At 27.7% G+C, this 27,766-nt stretch overlaps 1 protein-coding gene across 1 annotated transcript in view; it reads right to left on the bottom strand.

The window, feature by feature from the left end:
- LOC132949404 (probable G-protein coupled receptor CG31760) overlaps positions 1 to 27,766 on the bottom strand; it is a 116,235-nt gene that overhangs the window by 58,507 nt on the left and 29,962 nt on the right. The window contains exons 2-3 of the mRNA XM_061020278.1: positions 22,895 to 23,249; positions 1,537 to 1,720 (exon numbers count right to left, since the gene is read on the bottom strand). Coding sequence (XP_060876261.1) covers positions 1,537 to 1,720; positions 22,895 to 23,249 — 539 coding nt within the window. The remainder of the gene's footprint in view (positions 1 to 1,536; positions 1,721 to 22,894; positions 23,250 to 27,766) is intronic.

The following is a 27,766-nucleotide window of genomic DNA, read 5'->3' as shown; positions in this document are numbered from 1 at the left end:
TCAGATCGATATCTTATAAGAAAAATACAGGATGTCAGGATTACAAATATGATTTTATAAACCTTAATTTTCGTGTAAGTGACGTATATGCTTTATAGAGTATAATATAATACACAGTATAGCAGGGATGGACAAACTTTTTTTGATTCGGATCTACTAAGGGCATATTTTTTCTCTTAGGATCGAATGCTGTGAATAATTTATTTTATATAAATAATAAACATACATATATAAATAATAAAATAAAAGTATAAAGTTATGAGTGTTTCACATTAATTTTTTAAATAATTTTAAAATGAATTAACATTAAACTGTAGATGTAGAAGTGTATCGTGGCCAGTTAACTTTAATCTCGGTAATAGTCGCTAACTGCTAAACGAAGACGCTGCTCTAAATGATCATCGGAAAGTATATCTCGGTACCTATTTAGCTTTTATAACTTACACGTGAGAAAATGCCATTTCACACTAACAGGTTAATCCGAAATATTTATTTAATAACTATGTCAACTAAAATATGACAAATGTACGACAATAATCAACTATTCTAACTAGGGGGATCAACTTAGAAATCGATATAAAAATTTTCAGAAAAATTACAAAAATATTCTGCTAAAACTGCGTATACATCTACGGAAAAATAAGATAACAATACCGAATACAAGATATCCAGATGCCCTTTTAAAAATTTAAATAATCTACACAGATCTGCTGAAAGGCCTTATACCACATCAAATGCATGCTAATACAACCTACACAGTTTATAACAATAATAATGATTATTGCTGTTTATAAATCACTAGATTTTACAAAGTGGTTTTACTAGGTTACACCCTGAACATCATTTGTGTGTGTAACACTTGATTACAAATTTCCCTCCAATTTCATATTATTAGTTAACAGTAAACCGACAAGTTAATAGATACAATAATATATATGTATACACATACTGTATAAAGTTAAGTAAAATTCAAATTGTTAAAAGAGCCTACACCACATACATTTTTTTAAAATTAATACGACATTAAATATAAATTTAGTTTAAGCAATTATTTAACAATCAATTTTAGTTTCACGGAGTCTCATTTTTAATATAATGTATAAATGAATGTTCTATCATAGAAAAATTGAGTATTTATCTAATCAGTTTTATTTGTTTCCTGAAATTTGGTATATGCCCTTTTAACAAAATACCGTCGATACTCGATATAATATACAGTTCTTTATAATATAAATACAGACGTAAAGCACGAATAAATGTATTTTTGTAATTAGTTATTTACTTACTAAAACCTATGTGCAAGTAAACATATTATCTGTTTTCACGTCTCAAAATCAGATAAGTCCAGAAAAAACCTATAAACATTAATTTTTCTCAATTTGAAAATGAAAAAAAATAATAATTAATGAATCTATTATTTTATTTTTACCATTCTAAAAAAGTTACTACAACCTATTTTTATAACCTATTTAAAATTATACAAAACTATTTATTTTGCTAATCAGAATTTAAATTTTTTTTTTTTTTTTAACTTACTTGAAAAAGTATTTCCCTTCTTTGTAACCAAAAAATGGCACAGTGTACGTGAGCATCCAAATATTTCCACCACCACAATCGTAGTAGGGTTTACTCCATTTACCATCTTCGTACGTCACTGTTAACACGTCATCAGGTATCCAATCTGTGTGAGCTGTATCATTCCAAGTATAAGAGTTGAATGCTACAATTAAAAAAAAAACAATTAATATAATATTTTATAATATATTATATTGAGTATTTTAAAACGGTTTGTTCTGATTTATTAAACTATGACAATATTATACTGATAGTATATAAAAGAAAACGATATAATCATCTTTCTTTTACGTCATAAACTTACTAAATTACTTGATTCTCAAACGATGAAAAACACAAGTAAAAAAAATGTCAAATCTCGAAAATTGTTTTATTTTTAATGACAACAAAATCGATTTTATCGCGAACTGAGTGCAGCGTAAGTATTCCTGTTTTCCGCAATTATTTTAGTTTTTGAAATTGATTTGAAAAAAATAACTGAGGATGTTTTAATTTAACCCTTTCAAAGTCCCAAACAAATCAGATTTTCAACCAAATACCATCCTCTATAAATTGAAGATTGAACCATTTCCATTGATCCTAATGAAGATATCAAACACAAAAAACAACACACGCACACAGAACCAATACATTCACTCAGCACTCTTGATCTAAAATAGTATGAGTGTGTGACACCTTAACTTAAGTTATTTTAGCTTCTCTGAAATAACCACCCCTTAGCAAACCAATATAAATGTTGACTTTCACCTCTATATATCCAATGGTCATCTGGGACCTGTCTATGTCTGTTTTTTTATTTCTAACAATTATTTTCACCACGAAAATGGAATACACAGCTAGCATGAAATATTAATTTCACATTCTCTCTAGTGGCATTTTTTTGTTGCCCAATGAATAAGGACTTTCATTTTGCCGGTAAATACAATACCTAAAATTAAACTTTTACTATGGTGGTGTATTTGTATCTAATACACTATTTTTAGTAATTACAAAATACTTTAAGTTTTTTTCTTCTTAAAGAATTTTAACACACTTTCCATCTGACTTAACTAGCAGAACTGTAACTTTAAAATTAGTTAGAACTTTATTTTTTATTATGTATAATGAGTTAATATGAAAATCGAAAATACCAATACATTCCATAAGGTTAGTTTATTTTCAATATATACCTATATATAATACTAGCTGACCACGTGGACTTTTTCCCCTTAAAAAATACCGAATTTTCTAATATCATTCAAACTTTGTTTAATTCGTTATATTTTAATATTCAATATTTAGTAATGAAAAAAAAAAAAAATAGAAAATTTTAATTTGAAATTGGCGGATAGTATAAAAAGTAACTTTTTTTTGTATGAGTAAACAATCTTTATTAGAAATAAACGGTTATAAATAAAATTAATCCGCGTGAATAAAAAATAAATTGACTAAATATTAAATACAGGTTAAAATTATATCCAATCATAAAATTAAACCAATAATTTTACTTTAGGTAAATAGTGACAACCATTTATATATAATATAAAAAAACGAATTTCATTATTACCATTTTAATCTAAAATCAATAGCAGCCATATTTTATGAACAAAATAAAAATTCCTGTTCCATCGTGAAACTCAAAATGCTTGTGTGACTGTGTAAGCACCTCTTTAAAATACGAATTTTGGAACATCCTTTCTTATCGCACCACTACATAATAATATAGAGTATGTGTATATTGCACCACTACTAGATACAGGGTGTTTACTAAACATGCTAACTCACATTTTATTTTTTTTTATATATATTCTTGAGGTTTTGTAATGTTTTTCTTATAGATAGGTACAATTTTTTGTTTTTCTAATGAGAACTTCTCTTTTTTACTGGAAATTATATAGTGGGTAATCTTTTTTAAATGTTGATGTACCTTGTTGATGTAACTTTTTAATTCAATATTCGAACAAACAGTTTCTTAGTTATTGAAATGATTAAACTATGTGTAATACTCCTTAAAATCATTTTTACAAAAAATATAAAATAGATGTATTTTGATATACCTATAGTGTTTATTATATTTAGACCATTTTTGCAAATTATAAATGTTAATAGATTGATATAAATTACTAAAAAAATCAAATTATTATACCCCAATTTTCCAAATGTATTATTCTAAGTACAAGCATACAAACTCGTATAATTCAAAACCTCCAGGTTTAAATTTTGATTTTGACACGTCAATATTTTCAGCAAAAAATAGTCACTAAATAATTTACAGAAGGAGGATTATTTCAAATTAAGAAGTTTTGTACATCCACAGAACTCTCCTTGAGTAGTAAAAAAGATTTCAAAAATTTGAAAATAAGGTCTTAAAGTATATGTAAAAATTCCGAAAGTTTGATTTTCAATATTTGCACTATCGAAAAAAGACGCTTTCCAACGCATCAGCCGCTATCAAAAACCAAATTTTCGGTGCAGACGTGACAAAAAAAATACTGTAGCATAATATTAATAAATAATAATTTTAATAGATACATAAAAAAATGTTTAAACAGAATTGTATACTAAGATTTAGGTATTATAAACATTTAATGCCTACATGAATAATAAGCGCATGTTCGTGTTTATTAAATATTAACTAACCAATCATCAGAAACAATGATGTTTCATTAATAAATCTATTATATTATTCAAAATTAAGACCACTATTGTGTTTCCAATCTTACAATATACATAAAATGAAACCGTAATGAAACAATGTTTAAATATCATAATATTATTTAATAGGAGTTCAGAGTTATTTGTATGATTAATATACCGTAATTTTCTTTATGATTATTTGCACAATGAATGACATTGTTTTTAAGTTTGTTGATTGGAAATGAGATCCCAAAATACAAATTGGAGAAGTTGTTTTGCTGCTTATAAGGTGTTGAATGTATATCGTGGAAACGCCGTTGAGTTAGTCACTGTGATGGAAGTGATACATGTTATTTCAATAATGGTTGATCATAATTCATAACACACACTAAACGTTTCAGAGTGGAGACTGTGTGTAATAATAAGTCTATGTTTCTAATGGTATTTTATTATGTATTTATGTGTTACTCTTAGAATCTTATCAAGACCGTTATTTTTAATAAAAGAGTCTCATATAATATTATTGTTATTCTTAAAAGTCAAAACTGAAATGGTGGACTATTCCACGTGGTGCCGTCTCGAGAAATGATTTTGAACTTTAAGTTTTCAGTAATAGCTTTGGTTTTATGTCCGTATAAAGTAATAATATATATATTTATATTTATATATATAAGATACATATTTTATAAATGTATGCATATGGAGGACAAAGGGGTCGACTCCGGTTAACGCCTTAATGGTATCTGATCAGATGTTATAAACATGGATAATGGTCCCGAGAGCCTAATCATACTATACAGTTACGGGAATTTAGTGTTTTAGTTTACAATGTAAGGATTGTACTGTTGTCTTTTCAGTGCCTTCTGAAATAAGTGGCAGCAATGAAAAACGTAAGTTAGGGATCGATTGTCTGATCAGTATTGTCGGGTGGGTCACAATAACATGGTAGGTAGCTTCGAATAGAGCGTTTTTGTGGTCGATTTGTTGTTACTTATTGTTCATAGTTCAGATGTGAATTGATATTACATGTATCTGACGATTGGCCTTTAGCAGCCTTAATTTGCCACATATCGGTAATGAATAATAATTGGAGTGTACCATGGTTCGGTCACAGCGCGCTCACTGGTCGAACAGTCGTCAGTATACCTTAGTATGATTATAACACCGTATAGGATACCGCTACGATAAAGACTCGTTCCGGCGTATCACGTCGGCCACTGGTAACGCGTCTTATTCCAGTATATGATTTCAGGGTAGAAAACCGTAAAGCGACACGGCGTTTCTGGATGCACACAGGTCCAAATGCTGGCTGCTGGCTCCTGCTGGTTGCGAGGTTTGATGCAAGTGGGATTCCTGGATAGACAGCCATTATGTCAGCACACTGACTTGGTCGCTGGGATCTGGATCGGGTAGCCAGTATCGTATCGTTTTGGTAAACTCAGTGGATGAGTACCTCGGCTCGGCGGTGCTACGGTTTGATAACTTTGATATTTGTCATAGTTGCATTCGTCGTATTGTTTCTGTGTATTTGGTTTGTTCGTCTTGATGTTGTCATCAGTTGAAGAGTTTGACTCTAGTGAAATAGGTATCCACTTTGCTTTGTATGAATGTTCTGGGGGGCACAATGCACATAATATACTGTATTACTGCACCAGGCTTAGGTCTTTTCCAGTGTTTGAGATTTTTTTTTTTTATTTGTACAATACATTTTACACTCCGTTACTAGCTAGAACAATAAGTAAATTTGGTAGATGAATTTATCCACCAAAATAAAGGCACTTTGTATACATATAGGTATATGCGTTTACAATAGTATTATACAATTTTAAATTTTAACTAGATTAGTAGGTCCCGACACCATCGCCATTTTAATATTTTTTGGGGGTTACCTGGTATACTTTTTGACGCAAGTCCTTTGATTAGGGGATTGGTGTGGTTTTGGAAATTTAAGTTGAATCGCCTGTAAAATGTTTTAGCTATATCGTGGACGGGCGAGATGGCAATATCGCTATGTAAGGTCTGGTTGGATACATATAAGGGCGCTTAAGTTATAGCAAGGAAGGTTTTGGATTGAAAGCGCTGAATACGGTTTATGTTTGAGATTTTTGCAGAACCCCATACTTAGATTCCATACGTCCACATTGGTTTGAGATACAGTTTGTATATTAGTAGCTTGGTTGGTAACTGTATGTGGCTGGAAGTTAGGAGAGAACGGAGAAGACAAAATCGGTCGTTTAAGGATAGAAGTTTGTTTCGAAGATGAGGAGACCCTGTAAGGTGTTGATCAATGATAATACCTAGGTAGCGAGTGCTCTGCACGGTTGTCAGAGTTTGATCCATTTTGATCCACTCTTTGTACCATTTTTCGAGGAGCGAGAGATGTTTTTGTATATGCGAGGAAGCGAGGGTTGGGTCATGGCTATTTAGTGTTTGAGATTAATTTATTTTATAGTGCATTATGATAATTTGCTGTTGACTACGGCATGACTGGTATAACGTTATATGTATATATTTTTAAAAGATGGATTTTGGTTTCAAGATGGATTAGATTTGTCTTGTTCATTATCCAGTGGGTATAATATTCTTCTAACCATGGTGATCTTTTTGAAGTGTCCGAGCATGGTATATATGCTTAATGGAACGTATTGTACACGTGCTCTGGTTCACTACACCACAGTCTGATGTATGAAAACTACATCACCTACGTGTGTAGTCGTATTGCGAATTCACGATGTTGTGACTCTTTTGTTTACTTAATACTTTGAATTTTGATTATTACATTCAATGGTTTTACTGTGTTTGAAACTGTCATGTCTATTGTTTATGGCCCTGAAAAGGGCCTTTAAGTGTGTTGTGGTAGTTTCCTGTTACAAAACTTATCTACGTTGTGAATAGGATCATGGTAAGTATGTAATAATAGCTTAAAATTAATCTGAATATTTTGTAAATGCCATTGTATATAGAAAATGATAATATACGAGTAATTATTGAAACAAGTGGTGTGTCCCTACAATTAATATTTTTTGAATAATAACTAAAATATGTTACTTCAAATGTCTATTTAAAAAACTGTGCAAATTCATTACAAATGTAATTTTAATATTTTAAAATGTATGTAAAAACTACATTTAAAAATCTTGTAATAGATTCTAAAGCAGGTATAATAGATAGAAAATTAAAATAGCTCAAAACCAGCCAATATACTTATATATTCTATATTTTGAAAATTATATTATGTCGTACATTATACAATATACATATTATTTAGTCAAACGTCCAAGTTCTCAATTTTTGAATTACAAAAAATAAACAAAACCAATGTTGTAAAATACATATAGATAAAATAATATGTACCGGTTTTCCGTAATATTTTTTTTTATATTTCCTGATTTTTTGTAAAATACTGGAAATTAGCTTTAGTTTCAAAGGTTTAGCGACATCAATGCAGCGTTTGCACCTCAAAGGCATAATTTAAATTACAGTTGTCATCAGGAAACCACTCACAATATTTAAAAACAATATGTTTTTGCTGGTACATATTTGTTTATTATTTGTGTTTTTACGTCAATTTTTTTACAGTATAATTTCTATTATGAACTATTATATATTATTTTTTTAAATTATTTTAAAATTATAAAATTTACATATTATGAAAAACACAGAATATGTTTTTTAGTTTAAACCTTTAATTTTGATAATAGACTAGTAAAATGCATAATTAAATTAATAATTATTCTATTAAACCTATTTACACAAAATTAATTCTTATATGGCTTTAAATTGTCTATACTCTACGTTTGTAATACCTATAGAGATTACATAATATTATTATGTAAAATAACAAAGTGATATATCAGTAGGTTATTAATTATTTTTCATGTTTTTCTTAAGTAGTTTTATGTTGTGATTTGTTATTGTAATGGATCAAATCTAGTCAAGTTTATCGTTATTAGTAATACAATGTTCAAACTAAATATTGGAGTCTGTGCATAATATTATTATAAATACCGTAGATTATGCCCTTCAAAAATATTATAATTTTTGTGATTTAAAAAGTTATTAAATACCTATATAATATAATATAAATTACTGATGAGTATAAACTCAGTACTTATATACCAACTAGGTACATATTATATTCAGGCTTATGTCATTTATAAATGGGAAAAAAACCTTTAGGGGGCAAGTATCTATACTATTTAACCCCCTTTATAATTGAGTGGCTCTGGATAGCCAATTACATTGTATTGTTCTAAAAGAGCTTTAGTATAATGTTTAAGATAACAATGTTGTAATCAAAAACCTAATATATATACAATATACTATACTATGAGCCCTGGAATTAAATACTTAATTCTGCGCGTGAACCGTTTTCCCCTTAATCTCGTTTATGGTTATGCTGATTACTTGTTTACTAATAGAGCAACACAACATTTTTTTACAAGCATAAATCTGTTAATACTATTGTCGAAATTGTTTTGCGCCTAAAAAAATAAAATATTACTGAACTTGTTCTACATCGAGCTAATGTGAATAACTATAGACTTTTATATCATTGAATAACAATAAAAGTATGCATATCGTGTGTTATATTCAAGGTTGGTACATTAGTAATAGATAGTTGCCTAATATTATACCAATGTTCGATTATAAAAGTGAGACTACATGTTTGATAAATAAACATGTTGATTGATAAATGAAAATGACAGAAACTTTGTAGAATATTTAGTTTACTTTTATAGAACATTAATTTCGTTATACTGCTGGTGTGACTATTTTTAAACTAGTTTTTAATATTTAATTTTTTAATTATTTGAATGGGTCTGTAGTTGTTTCATAATATGTGCCTTTCTATATACAAATACCATATTTAATTATAGATTATATTAATGCTTGATACACTACTCTAATTTTCTTTAATATATCTAAGATGTTAGTTAGATTTTTGAAAGCATAGATTGTTTTTATTAATTTATTTCTTGCTTACCAACCCCGTGCACTTATGAATGCCAACTTTATATGATTCAAACTTTGTTCAATTCCTTACTTAATATTTAGTGTAATGCAATATGGTGTTCAAAACTTATAAATGTTCATCGATCATCTTGATTCAAGAAATAGGTAGTTGTGCAAGCACAACTTTAAAATGTGAATTTTGGAAAATTATTTCTTAGTGCACACTTTCATAGTTGTACGAAAGAAACCGTGAACATTTTAAGACTTATGCTCTCGTTCCCACACAGTATAAAAATATTTCCTTACTATGGTATAAATATTTTCAGGAAAATAATATGGTTGTCAAAATATTTTAGCTATATTCTTTAGCAGAAAAGTTCATATTATAAAAAACATTTACATAACATTTTAATCATATATTTCCAAAAAACATTTTTACGGAAACTATAAAAATAATAAGTCAACATTCTTATGCAATCATAATATGATAATAATCATACTATATTATAGTACAATGTATCGTTATTATGAGAAGAAAATATTTATACAATATTATTAGTCTAACATTCATTATTCAAGCACTTTAAAATATTCACAAAATATCATAATTTCCCAAATGCTGTGTGGGTTGTATAGGCTCGACGTCGAAGAGTCAGTCAGTCAGGTACGTTCGATTATATTATATTATTATGACCATCCAACCCGGCGTTTCCTGTGAGACAAGCTTTTGCTTGTTGAACAGTATATTTTCAGGTAGGTACCGTACAATACGTACAATATTATCGTACAATCTATCCTATAATCTATCTATCTATTATACAAAAATATTAATGAGATCAAAATACGACATAATCGTGTCTAATAATACAGTATCTAACGACTATCATCGAATAATAAAAACATAAGTATCCAATCTACCTACATAAAAAAAAAGAAATACGGTAGGTACTTAATGAATTTTTAAGACTGACAGACAGTTGACAGGTGGTTTCAATTTTCAGCTGATATATTATATGTATTTTATAATTCTTTAAGAAACCAACTGGAAAAATTCTATCGATATGAAAATTGTACACTTGACTTTCATATTAGTTTATAGTTATTATATTAATACTAAGTATTATACAACTTGGCATAACATATATAGTTAGAAATTAAATGAAATAAATAAAAAACCAATTTTAATCGATAAAATTGTTATAGGTACCCAAGTATATTCACTTTTAATAAAAATAATGATATTTAGAATGTTATGAATCGTATAATTATTCATAGAAAATATTGCTTATACAATAAAAATCAATAACTTATGAATGGTGTAAATCCGAGTTTTGGTATATTATGTACTTATGACCTTCCCATATTTGTAATATTATTGAGTAGGAACCTACTTTAGTACTGTATGCACCAACATGAAAATAAGTGTAGCATAATTAAAAAATAATAGTATATAATATTATAATAATATAATCTAATAAGTATGTATAATTTTATGTTTTGCCTTTTCTATAACGTGTTAAAAAAATTACTTTTAAGTTTTCAATGGAATCCTTGTTTATGTTTATGTCATATCGAAATACAACAAGAAAAAATGTATTTGAATTGTATGTCTATACTCGAGTGTGTTGAACCTGTTTATGGGTGAACCTATACAATATTCTATATTATATTAAAAATAATAAGGACAACACAATATGTTGTGGGAACTCATCCCGTGAGATGAAAAATGTCAGTGTTATATTATATTATTATGATACTGTAAACAGAAATCAATATAAATTTAAATAAAAATAAATAAGGACCTCAGCTTTTGCGTTTTTCTGTTTTGTCTAAATTTGACGTTTGCGGTAGTAATAAAGTTATCACGTGCTTGAACTTAGGATACATATTGAACAACCTATAACCAGAAATTTTTGATTACAATTTGCCCACGCAAAAACGTCATCAAATGTTACCACGATAAAAATAATTAATACCATATATAACACAGTATAACCATATATTATATTAATTCCTTTGAGCCTTTGGGGTAGTCATGTAAAAGTAAACTATACTCCTATATTCATACATTTCTCTTACAATATAAACTAGCCATTGCTCACTAGATATGTTTTATATGTAGGTGATATCAGTATTATGTATTATAGTATTATAGTTATATTGTATTGTATTATAAATTTAAACATGTTTATATTATATTTGCTGAGTGCTAGCAATATAAAACATTTTAAAAATCAATAATATTAGAGACAACAATCATGCGCAATGACAAATGTTCATGAACTACTTTATTAATCTTTTTTTTAATTAAAATATTGAAATATTTGTGAAATGTTTAAATCACGGCAGTCAACAATGTATTCTTATAAAAAAAAAAATAATTCAATTGAACCATTGTATACTTTAGTAGTTTAATTAAATGCAAATAATATTATACGGGTACATACGATGTCTCGCGAGGAGTAACTAATTTAAAGAGGTAATGAATTCTCATGCGACCACCACTTTAACATGGTTAATCACCATGATACACATGAATAATATATACTTAGAGAATTAACAACTAAAATTCTAAAACTATAAATTCTTACTAGCGTTATAGCCTATACTATGTAAGCTTGCAAAAAACATAATTTTATGTAAAATTGTTTAGTAAAATATTGTACCAGTTATCAATAATATTATAGGTATACGTAGTATAGTAATTGGTATATAAGAGTGGGAAGTATAGGTTATGAAAAATCTTAACTTCTATAATGTTCCAAAGTACTCTGTTTTTTAATAAATACTAAATACTTACTTGATATTTAGTAAGTAGTATTTGCTATTTTATATATGTGTATTAAGGTAAAAACTTGGTACCTATTTAAATTTATATAGGTACATATTATATACTATTGACACTGCGATTAAATATTCCTCTATCTTATGTGTACGTCTTCCATACGCTTAGTTAAAGTACAACAAGAATTTAAAAATGACCGATTATAACAATACGTTTTTATTTAGTGTTATAATACAAAATCTAGGTTTCATATCGCTAATTAAGATAAAATAATATATTATTCTTATGTGAAACAAAATGTAGTTAATAATTATATAAAAAATAAAGAATTCATTAAAAAATAATGATAATAAAATATAACATTTACATAAAATATAAAAGCATAATATAAATATGAACAAAGTATTTAAAATCTTTCAATGGAAATATATAATACAATACAATATGATTATATAATTAATAAAATATTCATAGATGATATTACAGTTGATAATATACTGGATGACTGGATGATTCCCCAAGAATACTCACTCCCATGTTATCCTTTAATAATTAAATTACTTAAATTCTGATTTTTAAATTTTTATATTCTCAAAGGCCAATTTTTAAAATTCCTGAATTTGTATGTACTACTTAAGGTGATACAAACTTATGTTTTTTTAAATAAGATCTCTTTTTTACTGTAAATTATTAAGTGGATATTTTTTTTGAAAATGTTGATGTTGCTTATTCTTAATTTGAACGGAGTTTTACGGAAAATTTTCACAGTAAAAATATTTATGCTATAGATAAGTATAGTCCTATTAAAAATGTTTTTACTAAAATATAAAATAGCTAATAAAATATTTGAAACGTATAGTTGTTTTTATATCTGGACTATTTTTAAAAATAATTAATGTTAATAAATTAATATTAATCACTATAATGTTAAAACTATACTACTATATAGCCTCTATAATATCTTCCAAATCCATTATAACGAACAAATTTAAATAACTCAAAAACTATTCCTTCGGATTTAGGTTCTCATACGTAAAAATATCCGCTTAATAATTTACGGTTGAAAAAGTTGGTTCTTCTTTGAAAAAATCAAAAATAAATATCTTCGTAGGTACTCTTTAAGGCTTAAGTAGTAAAATATTTGAAATATTTGAAAATATGGTCTATCTATAATAGTATGTATTTAAGAATTCCAAAAACCAGATTTTTACTAATGTACCTACTACATTATTGAAAAAAAAAGTAGCGTGAGCTTGCTTGGTAAATCACTCTGTATAATATGGTTTAGAAATATTACGTTTAATACAATTCGCGTTGTACATTAGAAAAAAGTTTTCGTATATTATGTGCTTAGTAAGCCATATGATATACTTAAAGTATATATTAAACAAATAAAAGGTAAAATAATATATAAAATGTAAAGAGTTCATATATCTGCTTTTTACAGCGTTTTGATGTAGGTACCTACTACCTATAATATTACCTATAGAAACAAAATAAGAGAATATATTATTATATATACATAATAAACAGTTTCCATATAATATGATTCATCCGCTTTTCTACGAGGTTTTGTTATATGCTATGTTTTTTTACGTTTAGGTTTTAATACCTTGTCCATCTGATCACTCCTTTTCCCCTCTCTTCTTGATGATCTTTCTTGAATTGATGGCTCGTCCCACGTTATTAGTACAATTATCAAGTGGTGGATTATATAGATGGATGGTTTTCTTTATATTTTACTCTAGTGCTATAAGTGTGTAAGACTTAGACGTTTAAGGAGATGTTTTCGGAGGCATTTACTTACCAATTATTGTTATATTACAGTATGTAGTATTATTTTGCGTTCAAAAGTTTTTTTTTATTATTTTCTTGTAATGATTTTTAATTTATAGATTATAATTTGAAATGTTCTTAAATAACCTACTATTGTGTTATTATCCATGTTTATGACTTCAGTAAGTGTGTTATTAAGATATTGTTTGTAATGTTTAATATACGTGGTTTGACAAAGACATTAATTATTATTTATTTTTGTAATGTACATAATTTACATAATGTCCCGCTATCTGGTGGTCGAGATATCTCGTTGCAACTTGTCCAGTATTCTTCGTCATGTAAATTAAATTACCTAAATATAATATAAAATAGAATGGGTCTTTAAATTTTAAATTAAAAAAAACAATTTTATACATAAAAAATTGTATTTAATCTTTAATATTACCCAAAACATACTTTAATATCAATACATGTATTATATTATAACAGATCAATTGTTTTTTTTTACAGATATCGTTTTATAATAACGCTGATGATAGGTATTTAGTTATTAATAAAAGGTTAAAAATGTATACACTGAATACAACTTGAATATATTTACTTGTCTAATTTTATGTTATGCATCTATATTATGTATAGTTTATTAAAAATCGAGTAGTTTACAATAGTTGTAAAAATAAATGTTTCATAATTAATAATTGTATCTAACTATAATGGTAAAATAAGTTTTGAATAAACATATTCCATCTTAATTGAATCCGGGTCATGTTAAATAATTATTAATGAATAAACATTTTTTAAAAGTTCATGAACAGTTGACGTTATAGAATCTATACTTCGCCATTTATTTAAGTTATCTACGCTTGATAGGTAGTTACTTACAAAAAAAAATAAAATAACTTAACGTGGATATTATTTATTCAAAAGAAGACATTATAAACAATTTCACAGCATTTTGAAAATTGAATTATTTCTAAAACAAAGACCCCTATACTGGGAAATAACTTTCTGTAACTTGTTCTAATATAAGGCTTTCTAAATGGTTAATTATTTGACTGACATTTTTAGTCACAGTACTTGATGTTATAAGATCTGAAAGTTATTATTGAAGCATGTTATCAAAACACTGGTCTTAATAATTGATATAAACAACCTAAAATAACATATTAACAAAAGTATAATTATATAACCACGTATTAAAAACTGTACATCACCATAGATTATTTTTGACAGTATTATTTAATGATAGTGGTTTCAAAGAAACAAAAAAGGATTTAGTTTTTAAAAAAAGAAAAATGTATATAGTAAATTAAATGATACAGCACTTCAATTAAATAGTATAGGTATAACATTATCAAAAGTGAAATATACAGACAAAAGGTAGGTATTCAATATATTTATAGCTAGATACTATTATTTTAACCTATCTGAATGTTATGTTAAGGGTCCAATATCGAAATAAATAACATCGGTAGAGGTACCTACACAAATATTATAAAACAGAGTATTATTCAAGAATGAGTAATAATTCTCTTGCCTGATTAACTATAGGTAAAATAAACATTTAAAATTATAATAAAATAAAGATAGTCCTTGGAGATATTTCAAAAAATTGTATAAAATAATAACAGTTTCACAATTTTCTTAAGCTTCCTTTGTATATCCAATAAAATGAAATGATTTAATTTATTTTTATATTACATACAACAAACAAAAACACTTTGTTGTACAATTAATTATTGTCAAACAAATATTTGATTAAAAAATTATGATTAAGACAAATAAAAATAAAAAATATTTTTAATATAAAATTGTTATTATCTGTTTCTATAAAATCTGAAAATCAATCTAATGAAATTGACGCTAGACCTCACTGAAGTGGTCTAAACAAGTCATCGACTAAATATTAGCCACCATGCAAAGTTGCTAACATCTCATGTATAATGTGTCATCATTGCTGCATACCATATTTTTTAAAGTTCAAAGAATATGCAAGAATCTACGCCCTAAACAATACCATTTTTTTACATTAGAGTTTCTGATTTTAGTTGGCGTGTTGGCCATTCTCATCATTTTTATTAAATCTTTCCCATCGAATTTCAACTTGGTGTCTTTTCCATACTAAATAGTCATGCCATTTCCTTGCTCGTGTCTAGTGAATGATGGATGGTGACAGGTAATCATGAGTGGTTGATGGACGGCGAGTGTCTGGAGTTAGCTCATTAGTGCTCTTATAAAAATAACTATTTAAAATAGTTATTCTTCTAATATTCTTCGTAGTAAATTTTACACTGAAGAAGACCAAACATAAATTAAAATTATACCATTTTATCGAACTGAAATGATACGTTTTTTTTACGTAATTTAAATTGTAATCTTGTAAATATCTATACAATTACAACGCATTGGAACAGGGAGACGGAGATGTACATATATAAGTAAATGACTGAGGACCGCCATTCACGTTTTTTTACTCTTCTTCAGTATAAAAACTACACTAAATAATTAGAAGATTGATTTTTAAAAGCTCTCTAATTTATAAAATATTTGGTAAATCAACTCTTGACATCCGCCATTTAGTGCCAGTCGCCGTTAACCAGCCAGTGAACCTCTTGTCCATTCCGGCCACATATTTGAGTTGTGCCTCCTCCATTTCAACTACTTACTCGAGTTGTGCCATATTATAGAAACTAATTTGAGCTGTATCGCTCTTATCTTCTCTCCTCGTTATGTAACCCACTATGTCACGGTCACTAACGGTGAGCCATAAATTAAATAATTTATTATGTAAATAATTATGATGAATAAGCCAATGAAAAGTCATACACAATCTACTTTAAATTTTTTTTATTATTTTATAGTTACCAAATTTTAGTCTACGAACAGTGTTCAATTATATTAAAGCACGTATTATTATATAGGGACAATCGGACATGCATTTTTGCAAACATTTGTATTCGATATTTCATCGATAACGGTTTTGTTATATTTTATATAAATATTAAAGATAAATTATTAAAATAAATCATTTTAAAATGTATCTAGAAATTAAACATGAAGTTCGCATTGTTATAATAGATAACTAGCTGACACGAAAATGCTTTATTATTGCTAGTTTTTTGTGATTGTTCAACTCATCCTTTTGGGTATAACACGTTGTGGAAGCAATGTATTTTTAAGTGTAAATGATATTATGTTTTAATTTATAGCCATCCCGACAGGTGTTGTCCGTGAGATACGTTTGTGATTATGCAAGCAGTATAATATTATCAGGTAGGCAAACTATCTGTGGTAGATCGCGAATCCCGCGTGGTGCGTATGTAAATGCATAATTTAACTTTAAACTATCAAAATAATACAAAAAATTGGTCCACCGAAACCATGGTTCGAACTCGATACATTCTATACTAAAATACACAGTCTTCTCTCATTAATAATAACTATTATTTTTATTAAAACCAATAGCAACCATTTATACACAACAATTTCTATCGTAAGTCTAAAAATCCCTGTTTGAGAACCTCCCGGATTTGACCTCTTATTTACCTTCTTTCGCGACGAAATATAGCCTGTCTTCTTCCCCAGGGTCTAATCTATCTCTGTATCAAATTTCATCGCTTTCGAATGAACGGTTTAGGAATGCATAAAGAACATTATGATAGGTTATAGAAACAATGTTTGTGCTATATATACATTGTAGTCATAATATATCACATTCCAAATTGTTTATAAATTTTTTTAATGAAATTTATTTGTATAATATATTAATAATATTTCTGTGATAAAAAAATATGTTTTTATCTAACTCAATATTTTTTAAAAATGTATGATTCCCATTTCAGCTAGTATTATAATATTATTATCTATATATAATAATAAGTAATTTTCACAGTGACTAAGTGACGTGGACGAATTGGATAAGTTATTATAATAAAAGTTGTTGAACTAGTAAACTACACTGGTAATTTTGTGTTTTGATATTATATTTACTGTTATACATAGTATACAAGATAAAAAAAAATCACTGTCTATTTTGTGTAACAAGCCATAGTAAAATATTATTATAAACATGTTAGATCAATAGCATGTTTTAGCTGGACCTCTAGTTTCTTGTTCTCAGAAGAGTGATCAACCAACGATTTGAGCTACCCAGTGGCTGTGTAGCTTGTTCTATTAGACAGTACCTATTGTGTATTATATTAAAATAATAATCAATATAGGAGTAAAAATTCTATACAATTAAAAAGTAAAGAACTAATAGTATCTTTTATAATTTACTAACTGCATTATACGACTTCGTCCTGGATAAAATTAATCAATCATTCTATCGTTTACCGTTTTACTTCAATTGAAACTGTATAAATATACAATAACAATATTACAATGATTAATTCTATGATATTCCAATTCGTAATTATTCTGTCCGTATTTTTTATGCAAGGAAAAAGACTGAAGATAGATTTAAGAAATGCTTAAAAGCCGACGTAAATCCAATAAAGTTAAGATTGGTATTTGTCTTTATGTGTTTACATAAAAAAATATGTCTTGAATTAAGAAAGCAAAATATCATAAAAGTAATAATTAAAAAAAATATTGTGTTCATAAGTATTTTTTTTTTATTGATCCTTAAGCCCGGCATCAATAACCATTAGCTATTAGTAGGGTTGTATTGTGGTGGTGGTAGGGTTTCGAAGTGGTGAGTTTTTACACGTGAGTGTTTGTGTTTGGCAGAATTTTTGATTGGGTACCCGTAGGTATCTGCCATGCCCGGGTGGGGGATGGTGGTACTCGTTTTCCGGACACCGTGACTTGCCCGAAGAAAAATGCCGCCCGTGACCAAGGAATCGAACCAGCGCCGGCTGCGTTGCAACCGACGCCTTAGACCGTTCGGCCACTCCGTCCTCCCATAAGTATTTTATTTTAAAATATATGAAAAGGAACAAACATTTTTATATCATGTCATACATTATCTGCTAATTATAATATCTGCAACCGTTTTAATAAACAAAATAATATTCAATTTTCATGAGCCCAAAACTAAATTCATGTGAGATCCATCCTCTAGCAATCTATAGGACGAGGGTGGCTAATTTTTCAACGGCACGTGCTAAAAATAACCGGATTATTTCAGATTTTTCCATTAAATTATGAAAAATATTATATAAATAAATAAGGATAAGAAAAATGGTGGTCTTATTATTTATTATTAAAAATAAAATATAAATAGTAAATATTTTAATTTTTCAATTGCTCTCAAAATTTTTCCGCAAGCCATTTTGGGCTCGAAGGCTACGGATTTTCCATCCCTCCTATAGGGATTGCAAAAATAAGCTATAAATGAGCTGAATTTTTTTTTCTTGGATGACCATCGAAAATTATCCAAATATCCCTCAATTTCTACAATAGGTATCTTTAAAAATAATTATAACAAGAAAATATTATATTTGTATTATTTTCAGTCTATAATGCTATCAAATATATATTTTACAAGATCATCCAAATGTTTTCTATATACCTCAAAAAGTACAAAATGTATCATTCATGACCTCTTCGCATCATAAATGAGAAAACCAAATTATATGGCTATGCATCTGTAAAGGTACTATTATTACAACAGTCCATAATATCATATTTTAAATATTTTTATTACGTGGGTTTGTAAGAATTTAACATTATATGAATTCGTTAATATATGTATAATGTATATCAATATTAAATGTGCAGGTATACACATTTTTTTTATGGGAATATATCTAATTACAGTTTATACAAGTTAATGATATACTATGACCCACTTAATTTTTACCAACTTATGTATCGTAATGTTTTTTTTTTTTTTGTATTTTATTGATGTATAACTTCCAAGGCTTCCAGTGATTAACCCCGGTTAATAGCCATTAGGTCTATTTGTATTCCATATAGCTATACCAATGTTATGTTACGTGATGACAAAAGGGTCTCGTATTAAAAAAAGTTTCTTTCACTTCTGACTAATTGAATTGAAATGGATAAGCTCCAGACTATATTATATGTTGGGTTGGAGGGGATTGAGTGACTATTACGTATTCAAATATTTATTAGAAAAAAATATTTTAAATTGCCAGTAAGTTGTCATCAGAAATGGGTTTGTAAAATAGTATTTCAAGCTAATTTAAAGTATTCTGATTAAATTTCAATTTTTCATACCTATTTACACGTTATAAAACTAAAATATACTATCATAATAATTAATAATATTATTAATTCATCATCATATTAGTTCTAAAGTAATTATTTGTACAGGAACTTCAAACAAGGTTTTTATATTATTGTTTGTAAATAGTAATAGGACTTAACTTAGAGGATACCTGAATTACAATGAAGGGTTAGTGGGCCTAAGTAAGGTTTAGTTGTCCTGGCTATTGTTATCTTTTTTTTAGGAATATGGAGTGCAATCATTTTAAGTATAAGTGTAACGCCTAGATACTTTTTGTATTTTCAAATATTTTATACCTAAACGATATATTTTTTGATATTTTTTTTAGCGTTTATAACTATTAACCAAGTAGTATAGACAGATGAGCTATGTGTATTATATTATATTATATTCACGGACTTTTTTTTAATTCTAATATATAGACAACAAACAAATTGTACTTATTTTAAAATCTGAAAGAATAAGGCAATTTTATATTAGTAATATAATTATAATATGATTATAATCAGAATAAAAATAAAAATCTCGTATGATAGACTTTTTTTTACCTAATGGTTTAAATTAGAATTATATTTATTCAAAATTAAAACATTACAAATACATTTGAATATTTATAATGTTTTAATGGATTGTTAATATTTATATAATTATATTATATTGTTGAATAAATTAATTACTATATAATTTTTTGAGTAGGTAGGATAGATATTTTATTTTTATTTTTATTTTTTGGGGGGGTTGAGGCTTTGACAACTTAGGTCATTAGCCTGTGGTACTGTAGGTTTTGAACACGTGTGTGTTTGTTTTAGCAGAATTTTTAAATGGGCACCCGTAGGCATCTCCCATGCCTGGGTAGGAGATGGCGACCTCTCTCTCCAGACACCATGACTGACCGGAAAAAAATTCCACCCGTGGCCGAGTTCGAACCGTTGACGGTGCGCGTCGCAACCGACGCCTTAGTCCGCTCAGCCACTCCGTCCCCCTATTTTTATTTACAATATAATAATATTCTTCTCCGATAAGGGTGAAGTGATAATTTGTCTAGCATCCATAATCACCAGTCTCTACACAATTTTATTTCCAGAGAAATAGGTTTGTCATATTCAAACTCATTCGGTTATAATACAACCACTTACTCATAGCATTATTGAAATATTCAGACCTTTATTGAATTTAACTTAAATCCTATCGTGCAAGTGCCATATACACATGTAAAAAGATAAACAAAATAGAATCAAGGCATATGTATACAGCATTGCAACCCTAATCCCACAAGCAAAGTAATTTCATTGAATAAAAATAGATTCAACCAGTAAACTTCAAAGTCAATCAAATCTTGATCCAATCTAATGATTTACGGCCATGATCATGTGAAATCTAGTGTAATTAACTTTTGTCGCTAATTTTGTGTTTTAAATTAATTTGTTTTTTGTTAATATTTTATACTGGACTTAATTACATACGGCATAATATGATTAATGTTAATTAATAAAATATATATTACCTTCGTAATATATGTAGGTATTTACAAAAAATGAAGGTATTATGGATTTTATAATAATATAAGAAATTAGGTATAACAATTTGAGTTTATACTACAAAAATAATGGTTGTAATGATCATATTATTATAAAAGAAAACTATTATTCAACTGTCAAATGACATTTTAAATTTGGTTTAACGTCTTTTCCAGATAAAATGTTGTAGGTACTTGTGATACAATAAGTGTGAAATCCCAACTGGGCGGTTAGAATATAATAATAACAATATATTATGGTTGATACAATTTACAAAACTATGGTTTTAATATTTTTTTTAGATTCTGAGTGGACTGAAGAATGTACTGGTTTATAAATGATTTATTTTTTCGTATTTGACGAAACAGATTCAATTAAACTTTGTGAGTAGTTTCTTGTAGAAAATTGGATCTAGTTGGTACCTTGGGAGCTAAACAATTCCCAGTACTATTATACAACTGAGGAAGTCGCTTTGCTGTATACTATAGGTGTCGATTGTACCTCAGCATTGAGTAGGATCAGTAGTGGAGTACATACAGTAATGGATTGCGTTAAATTTATGTTTAATGATATTTTATTATCATAGCATACAAAAAACGATTGTGGGCGGAGATGGTTCGTCTGCCTATAACATTTCTAGAGATATATAATAATATTATATTTATATTAGTTAAGTTATTTATTTTTCTATTATACATACGAAAAGTTGAACTTATTTTTGCTGTAAATATAATAGTCACTCGATAATATTTTCAAAATATTTATATTAATTTATATTCATATTTAAACTATACATAGGTACCACCTACAAAATATAATAAAATAAATTACCATAGTATAAATATGAATATATCATAACATAATTTAATCTAGTATAATATATTATATTGTATAGGTATCAAATATGTATAAAGGTAATGAAATCTCTGGAAATCAGTTCATAATATCATTGACATAACACAAACACTTGTTATTTTGTTGAATAAAATTAAAACAATTCTGTAAAGTAACATTTTACTGTTATGTAATTCAACTGTGGAATAAAATAAATAATGAAAAACAAAAAAATTGTTTGGAGATTTTGAAGTTTGAGATGGGTACTTCATATATTTCTGGTTGTTGAGTTTCTACGAAACCCACACAAAATGCATAATTATATCGAAACTAAAAAAATACAGCACAAGAAGAGCAAAAAATATTTTCGCGATGGGATATTACTAATAGCTATACAAATTCATCAAGATCACTTGGATTTTTTTTCAAATTTCTAAAAATCCATTTCACTGGTTGGAGAACAAATATTTCTCGTACTCTATCGCGTTCAGCCAATGTCTTTTTATTGAAATAATTGAAAACTATCACGTGAAATCCGTATTTTAGATTAGTAGTTGTAATACTTTTAGTACAATACTAGTGCGCGTTTTTGAAACGAAAATGTACACTATAATAATATAATATTATTTAGCTTACCATGACTGTACTGGTTGTTCCTATTGATCACGCCTTGTGCTTTATGCCGAGCTATGTAAAACCATTCGCTGGTGTTGGATAAATAGTTATACTCGACTGCCAAGTCTTTAGCCAATATGCCGTCGCCGTCTGGAAGTCTGTACGCGTATGGACAAAACAGCCAATATTTCTTGTACTGATGTTGGTCATAGCAGTTTCCGGCGGCAAATATGTCGTTGTCGAACTCTACCATAGATATGACTCCGGCGTGCAGCAAATACTCGGAAGCTGTTACTTCGGGATCACCATACTTCCATATTCTCGTCAGCATGTTAGCCCGATTCACTGCCACATTAGCCATTACCTTGAACCGTTCCTATGATAAAACAATTTATATAATTTTAAAAATACGTTTTTAAATCGTTATTTCATATTTTGTAATGCATTTCCTTGTGCAATGTAACACAGTATAATATTTAAAAACCATTAATGTATCGGGAATCTACGATTTATATTAATGTTGTGTTTGGTGGGGGGGGGGGAGGGGGGGGAGAGTCGTGAGGTCCAAACTAGTAGGCTCACACACGACATTTTATTAATCATAATATAGAATATTTTTCTTTTTTTGTATATTATTAAAAAAATGTAAACGTATAATGATATGTATATTCAAAATGTATAATGACTATGATATAGTAATTGAGTAATGACTAGGGACCGGATTTCAATGCAAAGTGCATTATTTTTTGGGTGGTCTAAGACAATTTATTCCAAGTAAATACATTTGTTTCATGTGATAGATACTTGAGAGGTGAAACTTTTATTTTCAACTTTTAGCATTTTCAGGTAATTATATTCATTGTTAATGCATGTATGTCAATGCATGCATGTTAATACATTGTACGAAATTTTAGTGTAAATAAGGAAATTAAAAATATTTTATCAAGATTAGGTACCTAGGTATATCATTGTATTCATTATATTTGCTTTCTATGCATTATTCATCTGAACGTCAATATCCGTATGTCAATATCGTTCTATGTATGGATGGAATAAAGTCTTTATCTATCTCCAGCAACTATCGAATGTGATGTACCACCGGAACTCAAGCAAATAACAATTAATTGGTCAGTTGGAAATATCGATCGCATATTTCTGTATAAGGTTTATTTGTCATAGCACCTAAGTTGGGTTTATTGTTTTTGTATAAATGTTAGTTTAATAATGAAATGTAATAAAAAAGTGTTTTAAAGGCCAACATTTAAACTATAATTTACCTATCACTTGCCTTATTGTGTTTCTATAAAAATAATTGCTGTCGTTTTTTTAAGGGTATTATTGCGATAAAAACGCATTTATATTAGTGCAGTTTTGGTTATTTTTAGAACATTTAAATGAATTAAACTCATGACTCATGAGTCATGACATATCTCTTGTTCAAATTATAATATGGACTTAAATTTTAACACTTTATTACCTCTCTTCCTGACAAAAATACTATAGATATGGCCTTGTTTCCTATCATAGTAAACTTCATAATATAATTAATGTAAAATTTATAGCCAAAATCTAATACCCCTCAAATAATCATTACGTATGCTTCTTACACACTTAGGCACATACTAAAACAAGAGCCATAATAATCTGAGAATCATAATACCTAGCATGGAAACTAAAATATAATAAGCACTGTCTTAGGGATGTAGCCGTGTAGATATTTGATACATATCAGCTGAGAAACCGATCATTGAGAAATTATATGTATACGATATTCAATAATGTAATTACGACATTAAAAATAAGAATCATTTAATTAACAATACAATTTAAAATAAAATATGAATAGTTATTACTATTACAATAATAACGTGTTACAAACACATTAAATTAATGTGAATAAATGTTCAGTTTTGAATTACAACAAAAAAACCAAATCGATTTTGTCAAATACTGGTGCTGCGTAAATATTCTAGATTTCCATATTTTTTTTTGTTTTTTTTTTAAATTTTTATCGATTGTTTTGAAAAGTACCTACTGACTGCATTATACTATTGATCCCCTAATTAATGTTTATAAGCAAAGAGTTGCTTGAGTATAAAATGTATTTTATCACATGCTATTAAAATGTTAATTAAGTAGTTATTGGTTTATACTTAATTAAATCATTAGACCTTTTTCCTATTAAATATTAAAATATTGTATAAAAAATGTTGCATTTTTTTTTTTTTTTAGTATATGTCTTCATAGTAAATTGTATTTTTATATAAACTGTTTTCATTAATTTAATTAATTTAACAGAATGGTTTTATTAATAAATTGTATGGTAAAATTGTTAAATGCGAAGTATTCACGTGGTAAATTTCACTGTTGACATTTAAAATCGTGGCTGTAATGTCTATTCTACTTTTTTAACAGCGGAAACTTGATAATGGCATTGCACTTATAATATATGGCGTTATTATTGTGGTTAGAATAATATCATACAAATTGAAACTGACAAGCATTATATTTTCAATGCCCTCATTGAGTGTTTTAGAAAAAATTATTATTTCCAACAAAGATTATTAAAAAAGTATGAAAAGTCATAACTATTTACTTATGTTTGGAAATCTGAATTTGATTTGTTTTCAAAACATGCTTACAGTAATATTACTAAAAAAGTAACCAAACCACCGTGGAAAATGTCATTCATACTATTTTTCTACAGGGAAAAAATATAAAATAATTTATTGTGTGTTCATAATATTTTTGTAATTGACAAAGCCAAATATGTATAAAACATATCTCGTTCAAGGAATTAAACATGAATAAAATAAATAAAATGTGTGAAACAAATCTATCGTTCTTTTGTGTTTTGTATCTGGAATCTGCTTTTTATTCCAACCGGTAAAGGTAAAATATTTAATATTTTGAATTCTTGATTTTATTTTTTACATCGTAGGTATAATTATTATTTTAAAAAATCAAAATAACTCCAACCCAATGTTGGGTAGAATGACATTTTCTTTGACAACTTGAGCATAATATTTTACTCTAGCATCTGTGTTTGGTTGTGGTTTTGTTATGTGTTTGTTAATACACTATAGTATCTTGTATGTAAAATTATTTAAACAAACAATATGTATTACTGCTGGAAATATATTAGTAATTAAGAAATGTATTGTCATGTGACGTGGAGGGTGATTGCCATTGTAGAAAATTTCCCATCCCATTTATTACTTCCGATGCGTGGTCACTGACTATAGAGGGTCTGAATAGAGGGCTGAAATTGGGCACCGTCTCTAACACTGTTTCAATGTATCGCGTGGATAGGGGATACCAATCACCGCAGTTTGGTACGTCGTTATGTTACCTGAGTGGGGTAGCACGCAACTAAAAGTAAAAACAAATGTGCGTTGGTGAAGTATAACGTCTAACCGTATTTTTAAAGTGCAAGAAACAAACCGACCTGAAAATGCAGGTCGTGCATAGATGTTGCCGGGAAGAGAATGGACGGCATGCGAGACCATAGAATTTAACGACCGCGGGATTTCGTGTGTGCAGAGTGCATGTGGCAACAATCCGAATTCTGATGGCCACGTGCCGATGAAGAAAAATCGTAGAAAGTGCGACATTGTAGTTTTCTCCGTTCGGGTGCCCAGCAACTATGGGTCAACTACTGTATTTGCTGCATTAGGAAGCTAATGAGTGACTTTTTTTCCCTTTTTCTTTTTTAAAAGTACATTCGCTGTCGCATTATCCTTATATTCGAGTGAAAATGTGAAATTCTAAAACATCGTCTAACGGTAGGCAAGGTTTTTGGTAAGTCATGATCGTGATTTGTATTCCCCATACAAACAAACTGAACATGTCCAGTGTGGCCCATTATCTTAATGAAAAATAATTAGTTAATTATTATTATCGTTCGTTAAATGTCTATTCATTTAAGCTACTTATGGATTTACTCCTGCCAAACTATATTGTATATAAATATTTTTAACTGACACTTACAGACACCGCACCTTTGTGACGAGACTGAATACAGTAAATGATAAAACAAATTGAACATTTTGTTCATGATTATTTAACTGTTAAATACTTAAATTGGATTGGATAAATTAGCATTTCCCACATATGAACATTTTTAACATTTTCAGCAATTTTAGTATTTAAAATGTAACCTTATATTTCGTTAAAACACAATTACATTTTCATTTAAATAAACTGTAAAGTTACTTTCAAAATAACAATAAAACAAATTATATTATACGACAGCAATTTTAAAATGCATGTTATAAAAAAAAATGATTGTATCCAAGTTATTATCAGATTTTATTATTGTTTACTTCTTATCTTACTTAGATTATTAAAAAAAAGTTTTTAAGTTTCAGTCACACGTGAAATTAATTAAAAATACTCCAAGATTAAAAGAGTTATATTCCAACAAAAATTAAAACAGATTACTAAAATAGATTAATTTGTTAACTTTTGTCAAGACAAAAAAAAGAAACTTGTGTTGTTTTCAAAAAATATAGGTATGTATAAGTAAACTTTAAAAATATTTAATAATATTTTTATTTTCACGATAATAAAACGTTAAAGCTGTACCACAAAATATATTGAACAATTTATTGTATTAATTGTATGCAATAACTTAAATCATTATTGAAAAGGAATGGTCTTTGAAATTAATTATTTATGTTTAGACTCTGTTTAATGGAGACGTTGAATTTTGTTTTAAAACTCTAACATTTTTATGACATTAGTTTTCTATTCAATTTGGTTACAATTTTCCATTATTGTTATTGTTATTATTACGATTATTAATATTTCCTAGGTATATTTTGAACTTGAATTCTTTTCAGATTTATATTTTATTATTTTAAATAAAATCCCCGTTTTGTTTTAATAGTT

The sequence above is a fragment of the Metopolophium dirhodum genome, chromosome 7 (assembly GCF_019925205.1).
Source record: "Metopolophium dirhodum isolate CAU chromosome 7, ASM1992520v1, whole genome shotgun sequence".
In the NCBI taxonomy this organism is placed as follows: Eukaryota; Metazoa; Arthropoda; class Insecta; order Hemiptera; family Aphididae; genus Metopolophium; species Metopolophium dirhodum.
This window is presented reverse-complemented; position numbering and strand designations above follow the sequence as displayed.